Raw genomic sequence first — 20,025 nt, 5'->3', positions numbered from 1 at the left:
AGAGATATTGAGTAGGATTCTATAGCTGAAACAAAAGTCGACATTTCGACTTTTTCCGTTTTTTAAAAAGTCGACTTTTCGAACTTTCGACTTTTTACGTTTTTTAAAATGTCGACTTTTCGAACTTTCGACTTTTGGTAATTTATAAAAGTCGACTTTTCGACTTTTTAGTTAAATCGACTTTTTTCGACTTTTTTAGACTATTTTCGACTTTCCAACTATTTTCAACTTTTTACCATTTCTTGTAACAAATACATAGTTTCTACATTATTGATGCGCCTTTTGTAATGTTTAGCAATAAAAATTAAATTTATCAAGGCGATAATAGTTAGAAGAATGTTGTGTAGAAAAAAGCTTTAATTTATAAACATTTATTTATTATTTATATTAGCATACACTAAAAAAAATGCAAGTGTACCAAATTGCAATAGTTTTAGTATAATATTGCAATTAAATATTTTTTTTAACATTCTAAAAAGTCGACTTTTATCGACTATTCGACTTTTTTCAACTTTTATCGACTATTTTCGACTTTTATCGACTATTCGACTTTTTTCGACTTTTATCGACTATTTTCGACTTTTATCGACTATTCGACTTTTTTCGACTTTTGAGATAACATAATCGATTGTTCGACTTTTTTCAGCAAAAAGTCGATTATTCGAACAATCGACTTATAGAATCCTAATATTGAATCAGTGCTCCGCGCTTTTTTAAAAGCTTGGGTGCAAATGTTTCTCCTTAACCCGATCTTATTTTATAGTTGAAACAAAAAGTCGACTTTTCAATGTTTCGACTTTTACCGATTTTTAAAAAGTCGACTTTTTGACTTTTGGTAATTTATGAAAAGTCGACATTCCGACTATTTTAAATTTCAGCATTTTTTAAAATTTTTACCATTTCTTGGAAAAAAATTCATGGATTCTACATTTTTTGATGCACCTTTTGTAATATTTAGCAATATAAATTAAATGTATCAAGGCGATAATGTATTAAATATTATTATCACTTTTGTTTTTAATAGTTAAATTTAAATTTATAAAATAGTAAACAAATTTACTTTACTAATTTGGCATGTTTATAATCAAACATTTCCTAAAAGTTTCTGCATTTCGAGCACTAGAAAAAATTCAAGTGTAACAAATTGCAGGCTATTATATTATTTCTGTTATTTGTGAATATTTAGTTTTAGTATACTGTTGCATTAAATATTTGTTTAACGATCTAAAATATCGACTTTTTTCGACTATATTAATTTGAGATAAATCAATCGATTGTTTTCTTTCGACTTTTTCAGCAAAAAGACGATTAATCATACAATCATATCCTACTGTAAATACCTTTAATACTCAACCCCACATTACCACTAGTTGGCAGCATATTTTTTCAACTTTCTGGCAACTCTCTAAACTAAGGGTTATCAATTCGTTGTTCAGTGTTGTCTGACTAGCGGTTTTTCCCTTCGAATTTTTTTTGAAGAAGAAACGTAAAGAATTTGGGAACCCTATGTTCTTTACCAAAATAAAAAAAAAATATTTTGTGTGCCGTGTTTTTCGCGCTTAAAATCTTTTTATTATATTAAAAATAAATGAAATTTTGTTAGAAATGTCAGCACTTACTTCCCTACGTGATCCGCAATTCGATTATAAAATAAAAAGATTTTATAATTGTGTTCTAGCCCAAACGATATCGAGCTCCGGCAAGTTTTTGTTTGCCGGCAATAGAGATGGCGACATTTTCGTGCAAAAGTATGTTTTTGTACCTAATCTTAAATAAACATTTAATTAAAGCTTTAATTTAATATAATTTCAGATTAAATGATCTACAAAATTCAGAAGAACCTCATGAAGCCATAAAAATCTATGCGCAAGGTGATGAAGTGGAAATAAATTGTTTGTGTTTCCATCGTGACTTTTTGATAGTGGGTTCCATTGGTGTTGTGTATGGTCTGAAGTGGTTGGAGGAAAAGGGTGAACTGGTTAATAAGAGATCTTGGGAAATTAAAATACCCATTGAGGCCGATGCCATCGAGGTGCCCGATGTTAATTGCATGTGGCTGAGACCAGAAACCGACTGTTTGTTTGTGGGCTGTGGTGACAATGTTATGTATGAAATTAGTTTGGAAGATGGCCGCATAGTAAGAGATTTTAAAGGCCATGAGGATTATATACATGGTGTTTGTGGATTTGGGCCAAACAAACTGTACTCCGCCTCCGAAGATGGCTCAGTGCGCTTTTGGTCATGCAATGAAAAAGAAAGTGTTGGCATTATAGAACCCTATAAAAAGGAAAGTTTAAATCGTCCCGAAATGGGTAAATGGGTGGGTGCCCTAGCAGTTAACGACGATTGGCTGGTGTGTGGTGGTGGCCCCAAATTATCACTTTGGCATTTACGCACTATGGAATGTACTAACGAATTTCCCTATCCCGGCAAAGTGCATGTATGCGATTTTGTTGAAGATATGATTTTTGTGGGCGGAGAGCATACAAATGCTCAATTCTATGCCATGAATGGTAAATTAAGAGCTGACATAAAGACGGAAAATACAGCAGTGTATTCGGCTGTTTGGCAAGTGGAACCACAACGTTTTATGTCCATTGCCGGTTTCAGTAATTGGCTGTCTATACTTAATGATTTTCGATTTTTGGATAGTAAAATTGAGCTGTACGTTCCTAAAGAAGGTGACGAGATCAGTGATGAAAAGAAATATAATTAATATAAAAGCTGAACAATAAATTACGATACAAATTTAACAATTAACAAACAATCATTGTATTGTGCTCAATAAACAAAAAACTAACAACTTTTAGATAGAAGATTTAAAGGTACTTAAAATTTAAATGTACACTGCTTATGCAGAAGTTTAAATATATTTGTTCGTATTTATTTTCAGTGAATACTTGCAATTCAAGAAACTTTTTATATAAAATCAAGATCATATTTTAAACAACCTACAACAAATGTTAGCAAAAGGTAAATAAGTTTACAAAATTATTAATGTATTTATGTAGTTTGAATTTGTTTCAGAAAACAAGTTCAATATGTTTAAAATATTAATGTAAATCGTTAATTACTTTACAAATACGAACATAGTTGACAAAAAAACCTATTAAATGTTTAACATTCTACATATCTCAATTTGTGATCGACAAAACAAGTGAAATATTTCTAAGTATCATCCTGTATAAAAACCTCAAAAATATTGTGACCTATTAATTGATTTTTTTCACAAATACGTTTGATCACAAATTGATCGTGCGATTTGACCCTGGTTAGAGTTTTGCTTGTGGGGTTTGCTTAAGTCACAGGTCTATGCGAATAAATCACAATCCAGCAGCCCTCAAAGCCAACATAACCATGACATCAGACAAATTCAGCCTGATTTATGGGCGAGATTCATGAAAAATTGGACATTTCGCATGCGCGCCACCTTGCGAAGTCGCGGCGATCATTTGCACGTTATATTTCATACATAATGACATAGATAGAAAAAAAGTTTCCATTCTATTGTCACAGACTGTATGTTGGAAATACATAGCTAATTTATTTCAATTCGAGATCCTTTAATATTCTCTTAAAAATTAGAGAGATAATTAACTGCATTTGATTACTTATTTTTTTATAAAACATAATTTTATTCTTATTTACTTCACAGATTTAATAAATTTCCAAAAAACTATCAGTTTTTGTTTTCAATTACAATAATTATTGAACAATATTTTCACACTTATCTTTCGTGATTAACAACAAGTCCAACTTGTTTGAATTGCCAGCATTATTAACAAATGTGCAGTCACCAAAGGTAGGTTCCCTAAAAATAATATAATTAAATAAGATATAAACACAATTTTATATTATCTTTGTTACTTACCCGTGATCTATAAAATTTTCCAACATTTTTATAAATTTTTTGGATAATATCTCTTCATCTGGTCGTAAAGAACGTGTAGGGAAACTCAGCATTAAAGTAAAATCATCTGAATGAACGGTACCTAAAAATTAATGTGTTTGATTATAGCTAAGCTCAACAATTAGTTAAATTCAAATTCTTACCAAATTTCATGTCTTTTCTTTGAGCCAAACCATGAGCAGAACCAAAATCTGAAGGATTATCATAAACATAAGCATAAACTGGTGCCTTATTGTGTTCACTGTGTAGTTTAAGGGCTTCTTGGACTCCATTTTTAAATAAAACATCTGTATAGATTTCTTGCACTTTCAAATAATTTTCCTCCGAAAATGTTAAATTGCTTAAGTAATCATCTTTCAATTGTTGAGCATATTTTACGGGATCACTGTTAATATTTTCTAAAAATAGATTTTGAGGAGCCAATTCCAACCATTTTCCATTTAAATCATCTAAAAATGTTTTGCCAGTTTTAGGATTTATTTGCAACAATTCAGCTGCATTGTAGCCACCATCTTGAGCAGCATAAGAAGCCAGCCAGGGTAAATGAGAGTAATTTCCAGATTTAATAATATCCCTAGGATGTTCGGTGATAAAGGCTTGTGGCGAATTTTTATGCTCTACTACTGGTCCAAAGGTGGTAAAGGGATTATAGCCGAAATTTAAGAATTCCTTAACGCTTGTTACAATATCTTCGGGAGTTTTCTGTTTGAGACAGTGTTTAATGGCTTGATTATCTTCTAGATCAGGACATTGTAAATGTTGGGCTAATTTTAAGGCATTCTTCAAAGGATTTTTGATAATAACCCAGGGATTAAAGGCCACACCACTAAATGATACCACTGACTTGGCTAGATTTTCTAGAGATGGATGCAACATTTGTAAATGTGTCGAGGAGCCACCGGCAGAAAATCCTATTAATAAAATTTTTTCTGGATCTCCTCCAAAATACTCAATATTATTTTTGATCCATTTCAAAGCCAGCTGCTGATCCTTCAAACCATAATTACCGCTTATAGCTTCATCTTCAGTGCTCAAGAAACCCAGAGGTCCCAAGCGATAGGAGATTTTCACCAATATAACATTGCCGCTCTTCATAAGCAAATCTTCTCCGAATACATTGGCCGCACCAAACATAAATGCTCCTCCATGTATATAAGCCACAACAGGATATTTCTCTTTGCCCGTCTTGGGCTTATAAACATTAACAAATAGACAATCTTCCGAACCATGCAATTTATTTTCACCTTCTTTAAACTGATCCCATTGCATGCACTCTATCGGCTTTTTAGTGGCATCGAAAACATTTGGCCACTTTTCGTTATAAGCCTGAGGTGGTTCAAAGCTTAATTCTGCCACCGGTGCTTTGGCATAGGGAATGGATTCATAGCTGTAATAGTAGCCATTATCTAAACCCCTCAACTTGCCATTACTAATTTTCACTATTAAATCATTGTCTTCTTCACTTCTTACATCACTTAAAAGTACAACTATTAAAACAACTAATGAATATTTTAAGACACATTTGTTCTGCATGTTGTTCACGGCTTGAGATCTTCAAAATAAATGATAGTTTTCATCTTGAAGCTATCGACATGAACCCTAAAATAGCGTCGTAATCATAGTTTGTTATCTCTTATAGATTTAGGTAGTCGCATTAATCAACAGATGTTTATTTTGAAAATAGATTTTTTGAAATTGTTATCAGTTTTTTTTTTTTATTAAAAACCCGTCTCAATAACCAAATAAATATTACTATAATTCATAATAAAAATAGTAAAAGTTTGATAGTAACTTAAAATCTTAATTAATTGGGGAATTCAAACGGTCTGCTATTAGGTCGTATTGTCGTATTGTCCTAATGTATTATGATAGCTTAACCTTCGCTTTACCAATACCCACATCGATTTTATTGGTTTAATATTTTTTTAATTTTGTTTTGATTTAAATGAAATTTGTATTCACTGAACAAATTCTAGAGTTCTATAGAATTTAATAGAAACATTTTTAACTTTTTATAAGGTTTTTTCAATTTTTTAAAATTTCGTTCGTCGCATATATTTATAGAAGTGTAGTGTCACCCGGGTGGGTTTTGGTAAACCATGTACATAAAAAACCTTTGGTAAAGCGAAGGTTAAAGAAATTTTTGGTAGTTTGACAATATTTGTCTGCATACTTATGCATCAGTCTGTTCGCTTACCTGCTAGTTTTAATAATTTCCTATATTTTGTTTACTGTTTGTATTAAAAATAGAAAAACTAGCAAGTAAACGACAAAACATAAGGTACCCGTCAAAATGATAAGGTCACATACAGTGTGTCACAATACAAGAGAAACTTTTGTAAACCATATTTCGTAATCTCAGTTTTCATAAACATGACATTTTACCAAGGCTACCGATTCAAAGCGGTGAAATTTGTAATATTTTTTATTTTTTTGTAAGAAATAATTTTAATTGTAAATTTTAGTAATTAATATATTTTGCCAACTCGCCTCTACAATGCCTTTTGGCGCTGAGGCAATGGATTAATTGAAAATAAATTAAATTTATGTAAAAAAAATAAATAGTAACGCTAATGCTAATTTGTGAAGTAACGGTAATTTCATCCTTATTTAATTACATAATAAAATTTATTGGCTTCAGACTTAAAAGTAAAACGTACGACCATTATTTTTGTAACTCGCGGACTTCTAAACCATAATAACTAAAAGTAATGATGCAGTTTTATTTCAAATGCATTTTTAGTAATATAACAAAAAAATATCGCTAACTTTATAATTAATTTAAACTATTATTCACAAAAAATTAAAAAAATATGTTGACAAAAGTCTACATACGATCTGTACACTAAATAAACATTTTTCAGCGAATACAAATTTTCATTAAATTCAATATTTCGTTGGGCCACCACGGGCATTTATAAGCGTCTGGGCATCGAAGTAACTAAATTTTCCAGTTCTGCGGACTTTATATTTTGCCATTCTTCTGGAAGTTTCTCCTTTAACATTGGTGCACAAGTAATAAGATGTTTTCGGATCTTCCGTTGAAGAATTTCCCACACGTGCTCAATAACATTTAAGTCCGGGCTTTGAGGTGGTGTGTACAATTGTCGTGGGCATGGCAGAGTAGCCAATCTTTGATAATTTGAGACCAATATTTCGGATCGTTATCTTGCTGAAAATCCAACTTTAACCAAGAGTTAAAATATCAATGGATGCTCTCAAATTTTGTTCCAAAATAGATTTGTACTGATATCGATCAGTAACACTAACTTTCCCACTCCAGAAGCAGCGACAGTACCCCAAACCATCACACTGCCAACACCATGCTTAACTGTAGCGAGTAAGTTTTTCGGATCCATTGCTATATATGTTTTGCTCCATACTTTATCTCTCCCATCACTTCCAAATATGTTATACTTCAACTCATCAGTAAACGAAACTCGCTTCCAGAATTCCATGTCCTTTTCAAAGTGCTTTTGGGCGAATTCCAAACGAAGTTTGTGATCCGTTCGCTAATTTACGAGGATTTCTGCATTAATTACCATTATTATTTAAGGTTCTTTGAATTGTTCGTGAATAAACAATATCTTCTGATCTTGTTGCGAGTTCTTCGGCCAATTTTGTGGTATTTACTTTTGGGTTTTTGTTGACTTCTTTTAAAATGAAGATTACATCTCTACGATGTAGTTTCTTTGGGCGACCACTTCGCGGCTTGTTTTTAACTGTACCAGTGTTTTCAAAATAACTGAATATTTCTTGATCTGTTGACTTAATAAATTGCATTTCTTATCTGTTAGTATTAAAAAAAAAACAGGACATGCTGTGGTCGTATGTAGACTTTTGTCAATGTTTTCTTTATTGTTTTTATACCCTTCACCTTCGTGAGAAGGGTATTTATAAGTTTGTCATTCCGTTTGTAATTTCTACATTTTTCATTTCCGACCCTATAAAGTATATATATTCTGGATCCTTATAGATAGCGGAGTCGATTAAGCCATATCCGTCTGTCTGTCTGTTGAAATCAGTTTTCTGAAGACACAAATATATTTGGGATCCAAATCTTAAATAATGCTGAGATATGAGGAAAAAACCAAGACAACCTCGATTTTTGACCTATATCTGGATTACTAAGACATTAATATAGACAATATGGATATCTAATGATAGATATTTCAAAGACATTTGCAACGACGTATATAAGACCATAGTAAGTTGGACCTACAATGGGTCAAAATCGGGAAAAAAAATTTTGACCCGAATTTTTTTTTCCAAAAAAATTTTAAAGTATAATTTGGTGAAGGGTATATAAGATTCGGCACAGCCGAATATAGCACTCTTACTGGTTTATGAATAATTTTGCATGTTTACATTGCAAGAACATTTTTTTTGGTGCATAGCAATAAAAATAGATTTCAAACAAAACTGCATTATTATTTTTTTATTTACCGGGTTTACAGGTATAGCCAGCAACATGTTGCCGAGCTTTGTCATGATGGAATATTACGGTTTCAGGTCTGGCCGCATATTCTGGGCGTTTTTCGGTCAATGCTCGCTTCAAACGAATCAGTTACCTTCGGTACAGGTTCCCTGTGATGGTCTGATCAGATTTCAGCAGCTCATCAAATACTTGCTCCCACCAAATACAGAGAATTACCTTAGGGCCATGGATATCGATTCGGCTGGTTGGCCGGGCTTCACATACGATCTCTTACTCTTCGGGTTATTGTAATGGATCCATTTTTCATCGCAAGTAATGATTCGGTACAAAAATGATTTTCTTTTATAGTTTTCAAGCAGCATTACAGACATACACAATAGTTTTTCAAGGTCTATAAGTTTCAATTCGTATGGTATCCAATTTCCCTGCTTATTGATGAATCCTATCTGCTATACGCCATCTATTGTAAATCCCAATATAAATATTAAAAACTTTCCTCTACAAAGCATCTCCATCAGCATCGCATAATTCCCATGTAAGATTACACTCCTACACAGAGAAAACAGATTCGTGATAGCAACCGAATTTGTTGCCAATCAAAAGATTCGGTTGCACACATAGAATTTGTCAGTTCTACCAACAGAAAGTCAGTTGATAAAGAAGAATTTCAGTTGAAGCAACCAAACTTTAGTTATCCCTTCCAAAATATTCTAGCCATAACTGTAAAATTCGGTCACTAAGATAGAACCATTCGATTGGCAACAAATTCGGTTGCTAGCACGAATCTGTTTTCTCTGTGTAGTTATTGGAGAATCGTGCGTCTCCATGTACAATGTTGCCATTAGATCCAGTTTTATTGTTATTTTGTATCAGTTTCGTTAAACGGTTGTTGTTCCAACGAAGTAGATGATTGGTCTGCTGTAGCGGGTCCTGCGATACATGTACGATGTTGCCATAAGATCCAGTCTGTTGTTATTTTTGACTTGTATCAGTTTCGTTAATCGGTTGTTATTCCAGCTAAGTAGATGATTGGTCTGATGCAGCTGGTCTAGGATAATGCGGCTGCCATCTGTCGTTGCTTAGAAACACCGCCCTCTATGTTTTTGGTGTAGTGGTGTAGTGGAACCTTGCTAGTCTTTGATTCCTACCTTTTTTCCCGGGGGTGGTGGCGTTCTGCCTGACCATTACCATGATGTTATCCTCTTTTACAGGGGGAGGAGTGGTCAGGAGGCTTCTTGGATGGATTGTTTTAGGGGGTTTCATTTTTAAAAACTCGAATACCATGATGAACATTTTTCGAACCTGGAGTGCTTGGTTTTGTAGGCAAGCACTTTAACCACTACACCATGCCGCCACTAAATATGAAAAACTTTAAAATCTAAAATCGTTTAAGTCTTGTTAAATAATATTTTAATGGCTTGAATCTCATGTGGATTGGTAACGTACCAAATTCGACAATTTCGTTTGTTGACGTACCCATTCATCCAGAATTGGACCTCACCGTAAAATGGGCGAAGCGTGCGGAACGTGGCCCGAAAAGAACACGAATGAACTATCGTATCGAAAAATAATTTCGATATCGTAATTATAATAAAATGTACTAAATTTCATGCTCGATATCGAATGCCGTAATCTCAAATAAGAAAATTACCGTCGAATTTACTCGATATCGAATGCGGTAATTCGGCTCCTGATTTATGGGCGAGAGTCATGGCAAATTGCGAAGCCGCGGCAGACATTTGCACGATATATTTTATACAAAATGGCATGCCATGACATTGATAGGCCTATCAAATGAATAAAAAATTTCGATGATATCTCAAATACACTTTGGGGGCATTAACATTATGACTTTAAGTCATGACTAAAAATTGTGACGTCTAAACAAAAGGCATGTTTTCTGTTTTTCAAGACTTTTTTTGATATTCTGCTTTAAATGCTAGGGGATTTTAAAAGAGAAACCAAAAAAAAAAAAGACATGGTTTTAATCAAAGTGTAAATGTCACATTTGTTTTATAAAAAAGTTTTCATTTTATTGTCACTGACTGTTCTAAACATAGATTAATACACATAGATCGGAAACTCTCCTGTCAAAGACCTAACTCAGTTGTCAAAAACCTAAGTGCTGAGAATCTATCAGTAAAAAAAAGTATGTGAAAACAAAAACCAATCTCGTATGTGTAACTTTTTTGAATAATTTTTTTTGTTTCAGTTTTTTCCAAGTTTCCGTTCTATGTATATTTTCTCTATGGTTCTAAATACAATATTATTTGATTATTATTTTCTTATTTACTTTACAGATTTAATAAAATTTGAAAAAACTATTCGTTTTTGTTTTCATATAACAACAATTATTGAACAATATTTTCACATTTATCTTTCGTGATTAACAACAAGTCCAACTTGTTTGAATTGCCAGCATTATTAACAAATTTGCAGTCACCAAAGGTAGGTTCCCTAAAAATATTAATATAATTAAATAATATTTGTATATACTCCTTCCAATTAAATAAGAATTTATATTATCTTTGTTACTTACCCGTGAGATATAAAGTTTTCCAACATTTTTATAAATTTTTGGGATAATATCTCTTCATCTGGTCGTAAAGAACGCGAAGGGAAACTCAGCATTAAAGTAAAATCATCTGAATGAACGGTACCTAAAAATTAATGTGTTTGATTATATCTAAGTTCGAAAATTACTTAAATTCAAATTCTTACCAAATTTCATATCCTTTCTTTGAGCCAAATCATGAGCCAAACTAAAATCTGAAGGATTATCATAAACATAAGCATAAACTGGTGCCTTATTGTGTTCACTGTGTAGTTTAAGGGCTTCTTGGACTCCATTTTTAAATAAAACATCTGTATAGATTTCTTGTACTTTCAAATAATTTTCCTCCGAAAATGTTAAATTGCTCAAGTAATCATCTTTCAATTGTTGAGCATATTTTATGGGATCACTGTTAATATTTTGTAAAAATAGATTTTGAGGAGCCAATTCCAACCATTTCCCATTTAAATCATCTAAAAATGTTTTGCCAGTTTTAGGATTTATTTGCAACAATTCAGCTGCATTGTAGCCACCATCCTGAGCAGCATATGAAGCCAGCCAGGGTAAATGAGAATAATTTCCTGATTTAATAATATCTCGAGGATGTTCGGTCATAAATGCTTGTGGCGAATTTTTATGCTCTACTACTGGTCCAAAGGTGGCAAAGGGATTATAGCCGAAATTTAAGAATTCCTTAACACTTGTAACAATATCTTCGGGAGTTTTCTGTTTGAGACATTGCTTTATGGCTTGAGTATTTTCTAGATCGGGACATTGTAAATGTTGGGCTAATTTTAGGGCATTCTTCAAAGGATTTTTGATAATAACCCAGGGATTAAAGGCCACACCACTAAACGATACCACCGCCTTGGCTATATTCTCTAGAGATGGTTGCAACATTTGTAAATGAGCCGAGGAGCCACCGGCAGAAAATCCTATTAGTAATATCTTTTCTGGATCTCCTCCAAAATACTTAATATTATTTTTGATCCATTTCAAAGCCAGCTGCTGATCTTTCAAACCATAATTACCGCTTATAGCATCATCTTCAGTGCTCAAGAAACCCAAAGGTCCCAAGCGATAAGAGATTTTCACCAATATAACATTGCCGCTCTTCATTAGCAAATCTTCGCCATAAACATTGGCCGAACCAAACATAAATGCTCCTCCATGTATATAAGCCACAACAGGATATTTCTCTTTGTCCGTCTTGGGCTTATACACATTAACAAATAAACAATCTTCCGAACCATGCAATTTATTTTCACCTTCTTTAAACTGATCCCATTGCATGCACACTACCGATTTTTTAGTGGCATCGAAAACACTGTGCCACGTTTCGTTATAAGGCTGAGGTGGCTCAAAGCTTAAGTCTGCCACCGGTGCTTTGGCATAGGGAATGGATTCATAGCTGTAATAGTAGCCATTATCTAAACCCCTCAACTTGCCATTACTAATTTTCACTATTAAATCATTGTCTTCTTCACTTCTTACATCACTTAAAAGTACAACTATTAAAACAACTAATGAATATTTTAAGACACATTTGAACTGCATGTTGTGCACGGCTTGAGATCTTCACAATAAATGACAATTTTGATCTTGAAGCTATGGGCATGAACCCTAATAAAATAGCATCCTAATCATATTTTGTTATCTCTTATAGATTTAAATAGTCAGTCGCATTAATTAGCAGATGTTTTGAAATTGTTATTAGTTTATTTTTTATTAAAAAAATTGTATAATAAACAAATTATACTTTAAAATAAAAATTTTAAATATTTTTGGGTAAAAAAATTTAGGAAAAAATTGTTCAACATTTTGAATATGAGATATAACCGGGACAACCTCGGTTTTTATCTATATCTGGATTACTAAGTCATTAATATAGACAATATGGATATCTAATGATAGATATTTCAAAGACCTTTGCAAGTACGTATATAAAATCATAGCAAGTTGGACCTACAATGGGTCAAAATCGGAAAAATATTTTTTAACCCGATTTTTGTTAACCAAAGTTTTTTTTCGCTAAATATTAAAAAAAAATTGAAAAAAAAAAATTTAAAAAAAAAAATTTTTTTTAAATAATTCGAAAAATTTTTTTCTCCAAAAAATGAAAAAACTGCAAAAAAAAAAAATAAATTTTGTTTACCTAAAAATATTTAAAATTTTTATTTTGAAGTATAATTTGTTGAAGGGTATATAAGATTCGGCACAGCCGAATATAGCTCTCTTACTTGTTTATATTAAAAATCGATTTTTGGTATAAAATTTGAATGAACATATATTGAGATTATTTTCCCTTAAATCGCAGTATTTATCAAGTTATTAACGATTTAATATATTTGCGTTATTTAAACTAAAAATCGATTTTTGTTATGAAATATGAGTGATCATTTAGAGAAGTTTCCTGAAAGTCTTGGAAGAACAAGGAGAACGTTTCCATCAATATTTAAAAGTGAAGATCAAGGTCGCTAGGATGAACATTTCGTTTAGTTTTTTTTAGCTTTAAAAAAATAAATTAAACTCAGTTTTAGTTTTGACGGCACCAAAATCGAAGCGAATGTAATCCGTAAAACCAGTTAAACACGAAGATCTAGGATAGTTTTTCTTAAATGAATTATATATATTTAATAATAACCCACGAATTATAGATTATAGTTATATAATAACCTCAAGAGATCGAAATTAGACAAACTTTTTTTTATAGAAATAAATATTAAAAAACAACCACATATAATTTTAAAATTTCACATTTTTTATATTATCTCGGTATTTTCATATCGAATGCCTTAATAGTTAACAGTTATCATTTTATTTTATTTGTATAAAACTAAAACTAAAAAAGAATAAATTAATTATTTTACTAATTGAGTTAAAATATCAAATACATATGCACAGGATGACTTATCGCGTTGAACAAGAGCCCTTTCCTTGTATCGTTACATCTGCAAAGAGAAAAATGCAAAAAATAAAACCAATAAATAAATTAAATAAAAATGTAAATTTAATACACTTTCACACAATAAACTATTTGCATATATACCCAGCAACCACAAAAGAAAAACATTAACATATTTACAATTTAATTGTGCTTAATTGTTAAAACATCACCACCATAAAATAACCACAACAACTTACCAATATGCAAACAAGATGCATAACATTCCATTTGTGCCTCGCTCGTGTACATGTAACCATCGGAGCCGCAAACAATTTCTTCATTTTCATCCTCAACAATTGCACAGATGCGCTCGCAATACTCTTCGGTGTCTTTCTGTTCACTGGGTGGCGCCTCAGTGGTGCTGGTTGGTTTTTTGGAATCACTGCTCACAACTGGTTGGCGGCCATAAAGATTCTAGAATAATAAAAGTTTGAGGTGTATAAATATTGCGTGCATCTACATAAATGTGAGGTGTTGTTTAAAAATAATTTCTCTTTTAATTAAAACTAGATTTTTAAAGTTTTTTTTTAAATTTTAAGTAGGCAATAATAGATTTTATGGTTTTTCATGCTTTCACTATAATCCAGTTTTCTGGAATATCCCTACTCCTAATAAATACGGTTAAGTTATGTTATTAGTTCCCTATATTAAACGAAGTCAGAATTCAGTGGTACCCAGATGAGTTCTTTTGAAAATTGGATTGGGGAATATTACGACGAAAATTTCTTTTTCGTATTTTTTACTATCAACATGTTTCTGCAACATTTTTACAATCAACATGTTGCTGCAATATTTTTAAAATCAACATGTTGCTGCAATATTTTTAAAATCAACATGTTGCTGCAATATTTTTAATGTAAACATGTTGCTGCAACATTTTTACTGTAAACATATTGCAGCAACATTTGTACTGTAAACATGTTGCTGCAACATTTATACTATCAACATGTTGCTGCAATATTGTTACTATCAACATGTTGCTGCAACATTGTTACTATCAACATGTTGCTGCAACATTGTTACTTTCAACATGTTGCTGCAACATTGTTACTGTTAACATGTTGCTGCAACATTGTTACTTTCAACATGTTGCTGCAACATTGTTACTTTCAACATGTTGCTGCAACATTGTTACTGTTAGCATGTTGCTGCAACATTGTTACTGTTAGCATGTTGCTGCAACATTGTTACTGTAAACATGTTGCTGCAACATTGTTACTGTAAACATGTTGCTGCAACATTGTTACTGTAAACATGTTGCTGCAACATTTTTACTATAAACATGTTGCTGCAATATTTTTTCCCCAATAAATTTGTTCAATATTCAAGACTTCATATTTCTGGACCGGAAATGGTTTCCCAGTTAAAAGATCAATGATTTGGTGAATACACAATATATGTACAATGTACATATGTATGTTATAAATTTCATTGAAATCGGAAATGACAAATCTGAGAATAACTTTTTTTTAACGTTTTGGAATGGAAAAGTTTTACGAAATATTTGAGAGAAATTATTTCAAATTCAAAAAATTCTTAATACAGGAAGTTTTTAGTACATGCAGTTCAGCTGTCTTGATAATTGTGAAGTAAACAAATGCAAAATACTTCACGATGAGTCATGGAACTCTATATTCCACAAGAACTCGAATTTATTAACGAATTTGGTGCAATTCATCACGAGAAACAGGAATAATTTTTGCGATTCTGTAGCAGTGAGAATCATCATCTAATTCACAAAGAGAGGTAAATGGCTATGAATTTACGCTAAAAGAGTCATCTTTACGAGGACGTAGCACGGTTACTGTGACTAGTGGGCAATAAAATACCATGATTAACAAGTTTTTTATTGCCGAAAATTGCAGAATTGGGAATATGGAGGATGAATGATGCAAGTCTGTCTCGTTTTTGGCAATTTTCTGTAGCCGACAAAATCACCCCATTTAACTGCTGCAGGAATTTTTGAAGTCACGGTCCATTTGAATTTTCGAAGTTAATGATAGAACGATTGCAAATGCGATAAATAGAAACCTAATATTGGGTGTATGACTTAAAAATGCGGTATTTTTTTTTAATTTTTTAGATTTTACTTTGAAACATGCCATCTTTCTGGCAACATATGTATTTCGCGCCAAAAGAACTGCTCTCTCAATTCAAACGACTCGCAACTTTCGGTACAGGTTAACTGTTATGGTGTGACCAGATTTCAGCAGCTCATAATAGATAGGACCCTTTTGGTGCCACCAAATACAGAGCATTATTTCAGCGCCATGAATATTTGGCTTTGGTGTGGCTTCGGCTGGTTGGCCTGGCTCATACGCATTAAGTTATCATAATGGATCCATTTATTATCGCAAGTTACGATTCGGTATAAAAATGATTTTCTTTTGTAGCGTTCAAGGGTTCAGTTTCAATTCGTATGGTTCCCAATTTACCTGCTTTTGGATGAATACTGCTGCTTGCAAACGTTTTGAAATTGCAATATTGAAATATTGATGTCAAACTCTTACTGAGTTTGACATCAATATTTATTGAGTAATTCAATAAATATTGATGTCAAATAATATTCTTGGTCTTCAAACTTTTTTGGCTGGCCTAGGCGATATTTAAAGAAGTAAAGCAAAATTTCCCACATATGACTCGTAGCTCCCATATAAGACACAGTTCGGAAAATCACTCAAGAAAAAAAATATTGAAATTTTAAACAAAAATGTCTTTGTTCGACTATACTTTTTTACTTGTTTTTTTATTTAAATACGAAGGAAACAATATTTTCATATTTTTAAAAAAATTGTTCTTTTGATAAAAATTAAACTTATTACTTCATTATGTTAAAACCGTTTATGTTAATTTCTAAACATTTTATGAAACACTCTGTGTGAACTGGTTTAAGTCTTTGCTTACACACAACTGTTAATTCAAAAATGAACGGTAAAAACATATATTTAATTATATGGCAGCACTAAACTATTTCTAATTTTTCCTATAAAGGGGATTTTTTTTTAATATCATTCTTTAAATAAAACAAGTAAGAGAGCTATATTCGGCTGTGCCGAATCTTATATACCCTTCACCAAATTATACTTCAAAATACAAATTTTAAATATTTTTAGGTAAACAAAATTTTATTTTTTTTCCAAAGTTGATTTTTTAATTTTTTGGAACAAATTTTTTTTTGAATTGATATTTTAAAATTTAAATTTAAAAAAAAAATTTTTTTTGGTGAAAAAAAAAATTCGGGTTAAAAAATATTTTTTTTTCCGATTTTGACCCATTTTAGGTCCAACTTACTATGGTCTCATATACGTCGTTACAAAGGTCATTGAAATATCATTAGATATCCATATTGTCTATATTAATGACTTAGTAATCCAGATATAGATCAAAAATCGAGGTTGTTCCGGTTTTTTCCTTATCTCAGCCATTTGTTTGCCGATTTTGTCGATTTTAAATAGCAATCGAACCGGAAGAATTCCCCATATATTGATATATGAATCATGTATGTAAGTTATTTGGGGACTACGGAAAGTTGATTTCTACATACAGACGGACAGACGGACCCTTGCCACTCCTGGCGAAGGATATAAAAAAGAACAACCAGTTGAATTTTTTGTGAATAAATTAAAATGAAAATGTTAACAGCAAAATGTGAATATGAATAAATAACATTTAAATTTATAAAATCAACTTACTGTTCCAGCTTCTTGCATATCATCACCATCCTCTGGATCATCATCATCATCTTCCACGACCGACTTAACCGCATGCTTGCTATGCACATAGTTTTGTGTTCTCATCGTAGACGAATAATGTTTTGAACCCAGCGAACTTACCGTTGAACTTTCTTCATTGTCCATAACTGGTGTTACACTATTCGATGCCAGAGCATTGTACCTTAATTGGCCTTGGGGAGCATGGGTATAAGAGACACCGCCAACCATAGCATCACGTTCGGTAAATTCGAAACGTAAAGGTTCCGGAGTACGATTGCCAGCCGAATTATGTCTTAGTTGGGCGTAAACATGGGGGGCTTGGGTTGATATCACAATAGAACTGGGCGTGGAAGCTGATGGCACCGTATATTTGGAAACTTTATTATTTTGGGAATTTACCACAAATTGATTTTGATTATAACCTGTTTGATAGCTAGTGCGCACCACGGTTGAAGATGCAGCCGTCGAAGGATCTTGTTGTTGTTGATAGTAGAGTTGAGAAACGGGATTACCCAGATTATAAGAAGAGGGATCAGATAGATCGGAATAAATACTATTTGAGTATTGTGTGGTTTGCAAGGCCGAAGAAGAGGGAGCATAAATTTGCTGTTGCTGTTGTTGTTGTTCGGGCTGTGAGTATGGCGTCTGTTGTGGTGCAATGGGCTGAGACTGCTGATATGGTGTGGGTGCCTGTGATTGCTGTAACGAATGCAAATGTTGCTGCTGTTGAGCTTTTAAGACATTGTATTGGCGTTTATCGGTCTCCTCGTCGATTTGTTTGTAATTGGGATCTTTTTTGGGCAGAAAATATTCATTTGTATTCATGAAACGTAAATATTCCTGAGCCTCCTTGTCCAGTCCTTGATATGTGGCTGTTTGATAATTGTTATTTTGCAATTCCGTCATGTCGTTTTCTTCATACACAGAATACATTTTTGGTGGGACGGAGGCGGCGGCGGGAAAGGCAACATTGTTGATGTTGCTGGTTTGGGCACTTTCGTGTATGGGTATGGAAGGCTGTTGCTGCTGTGATTGTGGCAAATACTGTTGAGGTTGATGAACTGCATAATTTTGCTGTAATTGCGGCTGTTGTTGTGCTGGTAATTCTTGATGTAGCTGCTGCTGCTGTTGTTGTTGTTGCTGCAGCTGTTGCTGTTGCTGGGTGTGTTGCAGTTGATAGTAGGCTATGGGGTTTTTGGGTGTTAGATATTTCTGTTGTTGCAAATACTTTTCATGTTGTTCGTTGTACTGTTGCATTTTCTCCTGATCTGGTATAGGATATTGCTTGAAATCAGGGTACTGTGTCAATGGTTGTTGTTGTGGCTGCGGTTGTTGTTGCTGTTGCTGTGATTGTGGTGGTACGGCAGCTGCTGCTGTTTGTGGCAATTGTTGCTGGGGTTTTACATATTTGGGATATGCATTATCCTGCTGGGCTGTGGTGGGCTGTTGCTTTTGTTTTTGCGTTGCAGGATGTACAACCACCTGACCATTAAATGCTGGCGAGGCCTTGAAATTATGTATGTATTGTTGGGATAAAGCTGGTACGTGTATTGAATTGGGATGACCTCCCAATAATTGCGGTCTATAAGGAGAACCTTTGCCATTATTCAAAAATGCAGGATTGGCTCCCTTAGACGAGGAGGCGTATTTAGAACCTTTCAAGGACTCATAACCATAGCGCATATTCTGCTGTTGAGGCTGGGCATTGGGTAAACCATTGTGCACTCGACGTATTTGGGTGCGCAAAGGGAAGTGATCTGCCCTGGCACGTATCTTGATGGGTTGCCTACGTCTCAGGGTAAACGCGGGCGTTCTAGGATGCGGCAATAAGGTACGAGCCGATCTTGAATTGGTAGCATTTAGCTGTAACACTTGAAGAGTTTCATTTAATTGCTCGCGATTTTCTTGTGGTGTTAATTGCTTATTAATATTTTCAACACTACACGACACCAAACCATAAAAGGTTATAATTAATAAACCACTTATCGATAGTTTTAAATAAAACATTTTTCTTTCTTTCGTTTAGCTATTTTGTTTTTATTATTTTCTTATTTATCTTTTAACACTTTTACTTTTTTTTTCTGTTGTGGTGAACGTGGATACGTTTCGAATTGATTGATGGTTACACAATTTAATATAAATAAATAAGCAGTTTTTTTTTTCCATAAATTTTACAAATTCATAACATAGACAACATCACTTTTTTTCAACACTTTAACAGCAAAAATTTGTAATTTTTTATTCGTGTTTTATTTTCTATATAAATTTTTATATTTTATTCCGTTTGGTTTCTTCTTAACGTCTTCTTTTGCCAACGTCTAGCTTACATTTAATATACCGTTGGTTTGGCGACTTTAAGCGTAGCTTGCTTGCAACTTCTTAAACTTTTACCCAAAAGACAGAAGACCATGGTCATGACAACAAAAGACTGACTCTTATATTTTTTATTTTCTTAATTTTAAA

General features: G+C 32.8%; 4 protein-coding genes across 4 annotated transcripts; 1 reads left to right on the top strand and 3 right to left on the bottom strand.

Annotated features, from left to right (window-relative positions):
• Positions 1-1,520: 1,520 nt before the first annotated feature.
• On the top strand, positions 1,521-2,736 carry thoc6 (THO complex 6). The gene is made up of 2 exons (XM_065505350.1): positions 1,521-1,748; positions 1,813-2,736. The coding sequence occupies exons 1-2, from the start codon at positions 1,606-1,608 to the stop codon at positions 2,714-2,716; spliced, it is 1,047 nt and encodes a 348-aa protein (XP_065361422.1). The 5' UTR covers positions 1,521-1,605; the 3' UTR covers positions 2,717-2,736.
• Positions 2,737-3,611: 875 nt separating this feature from the next.
• Positions 3,612-5,495, bottom strand: LOC135955006 (esterase 6-like). Its single transcript, XM_065505276.1, has 3 exons — positions 4,054-5,495; positions 3,872-3,992; positions 3,612-3,811 (listed from the first exon to the last, which is right to left on the bottom strand). Exons 1-3 carry the CDS (start codon positions 5,441-5,443, stop codon positions 3,706-3,708), a joined length of 1,617 nt encoding a protein of 538 aa, XP_065361348.1. The 5' UTR covers positions 5,444-5,495; the 3' UTR covers positions 3,612-3,705.
• Positions 5,496-10,355: 4,860 nt separating this feature from the next.
• Positions 10,356-12,483, bottom strand: LOC135954856 (esterase 6-like). Its single transcript, XM_065505098.1, has 3 exons — positions 11,070-12,483; positions 10,888-11,008; positions 10,356-10,805 (listed from the first exon to the last, which is right to left on the bottom strand). Exons 1-3 carry the CDS (start codon positions 12,457-12,459, stop codon positions 10,700-10,702), a joined length of 1,617 nt encoding a protein of 538 aa, XP_065361170.1. The 5' UTR covers positions 12,460-12,483; the 3' UTR covers positions 10,356-10,699.
• Positions 12,484-13,642: 1,159 nt separating this feature from the next.
• Positions 13,643-19,569, bottom strand: LOC135954076 (putative mediator of RNA polymerase II transcription subunit 26). The gene is made up of 3 exons (XM_065504132.1): positions 17,542-19,569; positions 14,047-14,263; positions 13,643-13,853 (listed from the first exon to the last, which is right to left on the bottom strand). Exons 1-3 carry the CDS (start codon positions 19,567-19,569, stop codon positions 13,813-13,815), a joined length of 2,286 nt encoding a protein of 761 aa, XP_065360204.1. The 3' UTR covers positions 13,643-13,812.
• Between the last annotated feature and the right edge of the window lie 456 nt (positions 19,570-20,025).

The sequence above is a fragment of the Calliphora vicina genome, chromosome 3 (assembly GCF_958450345.1).
Source record: "Calliphora vicina chromosome 3, idCalVici1.1, whole genome shotgun sequence".
Classification (NCBI taxonomy): domain Eukaryota; kingdom Metazoa; phylum Arthropoda; class Insecta; order Diptera; family Calliphoridae; genus Calliphora; species Calliphora vicina.
This window is presented reverse-complemented; position numbering and strand designations above follow the sequence as displayed.